This window comes from Arachis stenosperma, chromosome 8, assembly GCF_014773155.1.
Source record: "Arachis stenosperma cultivar V10309 chromosome 8, arast.V10309.gnm1.PFL2, whole genome shotgun sequence".
In the NCBI taxonomy this organism is placed as follows: Eukaryota; Viridiplantae; Streptophyta; class Magnoliopsida; order Fabales; family Fabaceae; genus Arachis; species Arachis stenosperma.
This window is the reverse complement of record NC_080384.1, coordinates 31,151,260-31,160,326: the sequence shown is the minus strand read 5'-3', so window position 1 is coordinate 31,160,326 and position 9,067 is coordinate 31,151,260. Positions and strand designations below refer to the sequence as shown.

The 9,067-nt window shown below is 27.4% G+C and overlaps 1 protein-coding gene and 1 pseudogene across 1 annotated transcript; one reads left to right on the top strand and one right to left on the bottom strand.

Moving 5' to 3' along the window:
* Positions 1–3,759: 3,759 nt before the first annotated feature.
* On the bottom strand, positions 3,760–4,655 carry LOC130945411 (protein GL2-INTERACTING REPRESSOR 2). Its single transcript, XM_057874131.1, has 3 exons — positions 4,528–4,655; positions 4,381–4,427; positions 3,760–4,286 (listed from the first exon to the last, which is right to left on the bottom strand). The coding sequence occupies exons 1-3, from the start codon at positions 4,592–4,594 to the stop codon at positions 3,981–3,983; spliced, it is 420 nt and encodes a 139-aa protein (XP_057730114.1). The 5' UTR covers positions 4,595–4,655; the 3' UTR covers positions 3,760–3,980.
* Positions 4,656–5,585: 930 nt separating this feature from the next.
* Positions 5,586–5,781, top strand: LOC130947165 (small nucleolar RNA U3; annotated as a pseudogene).
* The last annotated feature ends 3,286 nt before the right edge of the window (positions 5,782–9,067 follow it).

The window sequence follows — 9,067 nt, the reverse complement described above, 5'->3', positions numbered from 1 at the left end:
GACTAGGACTCAAAACTTAGCTTTCAACCGCAAAGTGCTAACTCAGCTTGCAAGAGAATCCCCACAAGATCATGAAACACAACAGAAAGATGCACAAAAAAACTCTAAGACATCTATGACTTTTTCTCTAATTTTGATCACTACCTTTTTTCTCTCACTGATTTTTTCTTACAAATCTCACCATGTTTGCCTTTTTCACCATGAGACTCAGACAGACAAAACTAAGAAAAAGAAAACAAAATGAACACCATTAAAGGAGAAGAACTCGGGAAGTTTGGGTAGCTATGAGAACTCTGTGCTTTTTCGCTTTCTCTTCTTCATCTCAACCCTTAGCCGTTCACCCTTAATATAGAAGGGAAAGCTTCCAAGGTTGAAACCGATTTCAACCAAGCAACTTCTTCTCCAACTAAAAAACCAACATGCATGTACCTCTCTTAACCCTTTTCATTAAGCTTCTTCAATCTGAAACCTTGATATTGTCTTTGGCTCCAAAAAAAGATTCGGACCCTTGATGAGCTTCTGACCCAAGACAGCTTCTTGCCTTCCATTTTTGTTTCTTCTTACGTGTAGCTCATATGCTATATTCTTTCTTTGATGAACAAAAATAGAAATGAACTTCTGCAACTGAGATCTTTTTCCTTACAGAGACGGATTGTTCGATTTTTTGTTTCAAAAATCTTGAAGCCATTCTTCAATTCATGTTTTCAATGGCAAAAATCTTACTTTGCCTTTCTTCATATCTTTGAGGTGACGATCTTCTATAGCCTTTTTTTTCATAGGCTTCTTTGTAACTTCACTTTTTCTTTTGATAACTTTAATCTTCTTCTCTGTTGATTGATATGACCGAAAAGCAAAGAGAAAGGAGAGAGAAGAGATAAAGCTTTCAATACACAATAATAAACTCAATTTAATTTTGAGTTTCGGTTATAAAAAAAAATAATCAATTAAAATGAAATTTGAATTCCATTCACCAAAAAAAGTGGATAACCCAATCAAGCTTTGGATTAATCCTTTTTCTCTTCTTCCAATTCAGACCAAGAATGATGTTGATCCATAATAATATTGATTTGGAATTTGTATTACTTTTTTGGCCCAATCTGTTTTATTATCCTATTAAAAATGCAGCCATATAGTATAAAATAATTTTGCATAATGGCTGAATATCCTTTAATTACATTGGGTTTGATATAATTTGGTCCAATACAAAATCTGCACACTAATAAACCTATCAATCAAACAATTAGAAATAAATAATAATTTAATAATTTTTTAAACTTAATGATTTATATTTAAATATATATATAGTATAATTTATTTTTATTATATATTTTATATTTTAGTATATTTTATTTTAATAAATAATTTTAATAGTTAATTTTAATATATAAGTAGTGTGATTAAATTCGAAATTCTGATGCAAAATAATAGGTAATTATTAATACTTGTTTACCTAAACGGTTGCAGTGATTTCACATTTGCATTAGAAAAAGAAGAATGGCTAGCACGATTTACGCGTGCCAGCAATCCCTTTCGTGTGTTACAGAAATCGCTCTTATTATAAAATAGTAATATGATAGGATTATAGAAATGGCGGCGACCAAGTGGTTGATTATTCATTTTTGGCACACATGATAACCTTGCCTAAATTTAGATACCATGAAATGAATCATGTTGTGTCAATATCTATCCATATGATATACGTAAAGGGTATCCCACTTGGCTTCATCATGATATAGAACAAGGCCAATTCTATGAATTGATATATAATTTTTACTATTAGAAAAATGGAGTTAGCAAATATAATTTTGAATTTATTATTTAAGTTATTCACTTATTTGTACTATTAAATCTTATGACAACAAAAAACACAAGCCTAAGAATATTTAGTAATAACAAATTTGAGTCTGGTAGGTTTTAGCTAGAATATGCGACAGTTATATAAAAGATTCTAAGAGAATATATTAATCCCAGTGATTGTAATTATTTTGTGTTGTTTTAGAGATAGGATATATGCTTTATTAATTTATGAGATTAAAAAAAAAAAGATTTGCCGACTCAGCAAAGTACTCGTATTATTTATTAATTAATTCAACGCATGATTTCAACGACCTACCTCAAATTAAATAATGTTATGAAGATTCAACTGGAGCATTTGCAACAAGCTAAGTAGTATATGGGCACGTGCAGTTTGTTCTTCTTATGAAGAAAATGTCAACTTCAACTTTAGGTAGTGGTAATATTTTAAAGTATATGTATTGCAAAGTGCATATATAAAATAACTAAATGGGGATTAACAACATGATTATAGTGTGCATGTATAAACCTGAAATTATTAGTGATTCAACTTCGTTCTTTGTTTTCAAGTGAAAGGAAACATCCAGCAACTAACTTGGCCGTCCGCCAACCATCTTTATGAAATTAAAAACCATAATAAATAAATAAATTTTTTATTTCTTAATTAGTCTGCTTCTATGTCATAGAAAAACAAAAGAAACAAATTTTAAGTAGCAGGAGTTAAGTTAGTTAGATGACTTTGAAAAAGAAGCACATATAAAAATCAATTAGATAATTGAAATTGGATCAAACATTTTTTTATTAAGAAAATTGAAAATAATTAAAATTTTAATCCTTAAAAAATAAAAGATAATGATATAGTTATTCCTATTTTTAATAATATCATTCTACATATAATATTTTGTATTGTATGTTTGCATAAATTTATTAAAAGAAAAGATGACATTATAAATTAAAATAGGAATAATGATATTCATTATACTCATTTTCTAAAATAAAATGTTAAAAATAAATAGGCGGCTAAACAAAGTTTGTTTTCACTTACGGGTGCCTGGTGGTTGGCGTTTTTTTTTTTTAGATTAACAGAGTTGACTAAATTTTTATTTTTTAATTAAATTAAATGGGTAAAATAAATATTTTTTAAGAAATTGCCTAATAATTAATGGTATTGCGGGGATAACTCATTTACTAATAGTTTTAAATTTGATGTCCATAATAATTTGGACTAAATTATTTAGAGTTTAAAATAATTGATACTTATGACATATATGATTGCTCTAATAAAATCGAATTATACTTTTATATTGGACAAATTTAGTAACGGCAAAAACTACCCTTTATGAAACAGTAAGTAATAAGGAAGAGAGGTAGCTAGAGTGACGATTTTTCAAACCTTTCAAAACTTGATTCTAAACTAATATCTTTTAAACTAGTTTGCAGCCTTGCACGTATTCAATATCCATGCCAAAAAGTGATGAAGATAAACAATCAACAAATACAAAATAATAGAGAGATATATGAGAAAAGAAAAGTCTAAAAAATAGTATTTTTATTAAAATTTAGTTAATATTTAATTAATAAAAAAATATGTGATCTCATATCATTAAAAATATTAATAATAATTAATTAATGACTATAAAACACAAAATATGTTGATCTCTTAATATTATCGTATAAGAAATTCATAACAATACAATAACAGTTAAAGACTTGCAATTAGTACATATATCACATATGGGCTTAATGAAAGTTATAAGTAGTTGAAATTATTACATAATTAAGTTTCTACATTAAGTAAACAATTAACAAGTATATTTAATTTACCATACGGCACTACAACTCCTCCTTTGATCTGATAAAAGGCCTTGTAAACATATTGAGGGAAAATTTGGAACAAATTTAAACAAAACATGTTGTATATGCAAAAGACAAAATTGGGTGATGGGTCCGCATGATTCTGATCAATAAACAAAGCATATATAATCATGTTTATATTATAAATCAAATCTCCTGATCTTCAATTCCCTTCATCATCCACAAGAATTGAATACAAGATACAACGAAAAAAGTAATATAAATAAATATAATCTAAGTACTATTATTAATGAACAAGCAGTAACAAATGAAAAATAAAATAATCTGAAAGAGATACATGCATGCACTTTATTTTTGAAGTTGGTAGGTAGCTATGGAATTGGGTTGTTGATCTTCTCGTTCTTGAGGATATCAAGAAGGACCCTACTGTTGCAGTTGGGGCACTTAGGGTTGGGATCAGCACCTGAAAGAAGAACATACATCAAGCACCCAAGACAACCTACCAGCACCATTGGCTTTGCTTCTTCTGATGAAGACACGCACGACATCTCTGATGACGCGTTCGAAGATTCCAATGATGATTCATCCGTTGTCGTTGATGATGATGATGCTGGGAAACACAGGTTCAGCTTCAGTTCCAACTCTGCACCACTCTTTGTTGTATCCCCTTTCATCTCCTTAAGAAAACATGAGTAATCAATCATCCAAAGAAAAGAAAGAAAGATAGATAGATATAGATGTGTAGATTGATTGATTGATTGAGATGTTTACCTGCTTGCGGAAAGACAATATGAATAGAAGGTTTTGTGTGAGTGATTCTGATTCATACGGTGATTGTTATATAGTTGAATTGAATAATGGGGGCATAGAAATATGGAAACAAGATTTAATGAAAGGTAAATGTCAAGAACATTATACCACGCGAAATGCAATGTATGCAGTAGATACGATGATAGTTTATGGTGTGCCAGCTACCCCCTTTCATTAATTGCTAAACATGCTTCCTCTTCTCCCATTTTGACACGCTATTATTCATGTAATTATAAGCTGAGAACTTCAAACACTAGTTCTTTTATCCCTCCTGTTTATTATATTTTTTAGTTCTAATTTGGTAAAATTTAAAAGATCTAGAAGTCTGTTCTTTGTTTACAATGGGATGACGTGACAACATTTTAGTATTTAATGCATTTCAATCTCAACAAGTTAATGATAAAAACTAAATTAAAAACTTTTTAAATTTTGTTAGATCAAAATTAAAAGAAATTTTTATAAAAATTTTACGTAATTTTATTTCTTATACCCTTTCTACTATTATAAGTACTTATTTAAATATGAATATCTTTTTGTTATAATAAAATATCTCTCTCCATAATATATATACATATTATTAGAAGTAATTATATTTTGTGATTTGTAATTATCATTAATATTTTTAATAGTATAAGATTATATCTAATAGTATAGAATTACATATTTTTTTTTATAGTTAAATGCTAACTAAATTTTAATAAAAATGTTGATCCTAAAACTTTACCATATATATATATATATATATATATATATATATATATATATATATGGTAAATTCTAGCCTACCCTTCCTATAATAGCATGTAATTTAATTGGTTGCTATGTTAACTATGGTTAAATTATTGGTAATTAAATTATAGCCCAAAGTGGGTGATTATGTAATTAAATACCTCCAAATTTAATTTCAATGCCATCCAGAAATCCCATATCATCATCACCATCACCATCATCATCATCATCATCATCATCATTATTTTCATTTTCTTTTTTGTCTTCCCCTTCTACACTATCGTCATAAAAAGCCATCATAATCGATTTCACGTTCTTAAATTTTAAGATTTTCTGAATTTCGCAAACGTAAACTTAGTCTCACCTGGGCTAGGTTCACAAAACAAAAGCAGTTTTTATAACTAAACTCTAAACACAAAGAACACAAAACACAGAACACGACCTTACTTGAACAGGATCTGTTCTATAGGCTCGTACATCTGTATCCTTGAGTTCTAAAAAGACTTTGGTTGAACTATGACCGTGAGGTCAGAGCGTGATTAATTCTTCCAAAGCGCATGCCATCTGAACGGTGGAGGATCGTTCGCGCTACAACCTTGTGGTCGAGATGGTCTCACGGTGTTCTGGCAGACTCAAATATTTTTTTCCTGGCCATTTAATTAGTTATTTTCTCTAAATACTTAGTGTATGTTTGGATTACAGTTTGCAAACAGGAGTTTGAATAAAATTAATTTTGCAAACTTGATTTTGATGAAAAGTAAGTTTGTATTAAGTGGTTTATGTTTGGCAATATTTATATCAAAATGAATTATAGTAAAATAAATGTTGTTTGGATTACACTATTCAAAATCACTTTTAGATACAAAATTACTAAAATAGACATCAACTTAAATAATTTTTGTATATTATTTTAATTTAGATATTTGAATAGATATTATTAATTAATTCTATAATAAAATTAATATTTATACACTAAGATAAAAATAATATATAAAAATTGGCAAAATATACTTTTAATTAAAACTAACAAAATATAAATTTTAGAGAGTACTAAAAATAATAAAAAAATTAAATATTTATTTTGATAGTAATTGAAATAAATCAAAAAAAAATTATGATATTTTTTATACAGTATATTTTTAGTGCTCTTAGTACTCTTTTTTAGTATGTTATAATTTTTTATTATTATTATTTACAATTAATTTTTTGTTTAATTTACTTTCTTAATAGGATCAATATATTATATTAAAAAAAATAAAAATAATACAAAAAATTATAATTATAAAAATGTATAATATCAAATAAATAATTAATAAAAAAATAGTAAATAATAGAAAAAGATAGTTCATATAAACAAAAATAATATAAATAATACAATAGTATGCATAAAGGATAAAATTGGTAAAAAATAAATAAAGATTGAGTATTGATGGCTAAAAGCCCGTTGGTGAAACGCAGAAGCTTAAAATTGTTGCTTCTTGAAAACTTGGTTTTGAATGCAAAATCACTTCTGCGTTCATGAATCAAAAATTTGCCAAACCAAAAATTACAGCTTTCAAGATATCTAAACGTACTTCTTCTCTTTGAACGTGGTTGCCAAACACACCCTTATTTCCTGGTTCATCAAAATATGGAACACCCAATAAGTTGATTTTTTCTTTCAATTTCAGAGAGAAATGGGACTGGGGTAAATTGAATTTCTACACAATGATAAAAATATAACTTTATTTTTTAATGTTTATAGAAATTATATATTTATCTCTCTTATAAAAATATTTAATTACAAAATTATCCTACTTTAGTTAACATATTAGCTCTTATTGAGTTAAATTAACTCAAACTAAAACTAAGCATCCAATTAAAGTATGTCACGTCACGAGGGGTAATTTACATGTTGAAATAGAGGGGGTTGGGTAGAACTCACCTATATATATATATATATATATATATATCATTTTATGAAAAAGCAAGTAAATAAATAAAGTAAAATTCATCTGATATTCTATTAATACCCAATATATTTTTTCCACAATGACGATAGAGTCTTTTATACATCATCACGGATCTTAATTAATTAATGCATTGTACATGTTAAGTGGAGAATAGACCAAAAGTCTCCTTAGTATTTATGGAATGATGATAATATATAGTGAACGATGATACAAAAACTTGGCCGGGGGTATACACGTTGAATCAGGAATAATCAAAGCATTAATATAATAGATATTTTGTTTTGAGGCCAATATCATCCATAAATTGCGAAATTTGACCATTCTTCAGTTAGAGAGTTTGACAAGATACAAATTGTCATCACAAATAATTAAAATTTGCACCTACATTTGGTTGAGTTATAATCATACATATATACAAAAAGTATTAGGTGTCTTTGTTGAGTTTCTCGTATTAATTTTCCTTTATATTTTTCGTCCACAATTTGTGCTCATATTGCGTGTTGTTTCTAAGTTCTAATTACTAATATTGATCATAGAGTTGAAGGAGTTGCAGTCAACTCAATTGTTAGAAACTGTCATACTTAATTTTATGTGTGCCGGTGCCGATTTAATGTAGTAAGATTATTATTTTTAACTTTATTTCAAACTAAATGTGCTTGAACTCACTTCACTATGCTATTCCCATTCATTTATTCATTTCTCAAAGTGGTTGAATATGTAAATATCATATTTCAAAGTAGGTCGAAAGCTTAAGGTATCTGAATATTGCTCCGTTAATCCTAATCAGTTAATTATATATCATCAGCTTCCTGAAAGGATAGGTCTTTCTCTTCTTGTCTAGGACGTAGACTTTTTGGAAGATTTTGCATGTAACAAAAATTCTGACACTCAAATTAGTATAGAAAAAATATATATTTTTTTTGTAAAATCTTAAAGAGAAAGTTTAGAACAAAAACATATTTTTGCGCTGTAAATTGGATGTAATCCATATATAATGATCCCATTAAATAGAGTAATGCTAGAAAATTTTGTAAGCATATGTAAAAGAAGGACAATTCTGTCATGCTCATAAATTTTGTATCTAAATTGTTTAAATGTGAACGTTGGGAAGTGAAATTTACGTTTTTATCAAGTTGAAACATGTGTAATTTGTAAGCACTATAGAACACATGCTAAAATAGATTCTGACCTTAAACTAGTATAAGAAATATTCTTTTTTGTAAAATCTTAAAAATAAGTTTAGAACATAACATTACTTGCGCTTTAAGTCGGATTTAATCCATTTATAATGATCCAATTAAATAGAGTAAGGTTAGAGAATCACTTTTTAGCCATCATCAATTAATTATTTTAAAATTATTTTATCTTAAATTAAAGATCTTAAATTATAAACTAATTTTAAACTTGGCTAAGGTTTTTTTTAATCAAAGATAGGAAGACTCGAACCCGCGGCCTCTTTGATGAGTATGGAGAGATTATGTCATTTGAGTTATAACTAATTGATAAGTTGTCTAAAATTGAAAAACTAAAAATTAGTTTTTATACATTTTCGATTAAATATAATTTTTTCAACCTTAAAAAGGGAAAAAAAGAATTAACGTATTTAATTAATGACCCTCAATAACCAACAAACTAACGTGTAAATTATAATTTCCCTTGCAAAAAATTTCTTTCAACGAAACTTTGATTTCAAACAAAGAGTAGTCATATGTTAATTGTGCATATGTAAACTTGTTTTAAGTGTTGAAATTAACTTCCAACTTGATAAATAAAGTACGCAGAAAGTACAAAGACAAAAGAAAAGAAAAATTAATGAAATCAACAGAAGATGTTTTACACACATTGAAATAGTATATATGACCAATGTCAGCAGTCACGATAATTTTATAGATCACAACTAACAACTAATTAATCCTCTTATCTTTGTATGTGCACTTAGAGATAAAAGATTACCTAGAGAAATTAAA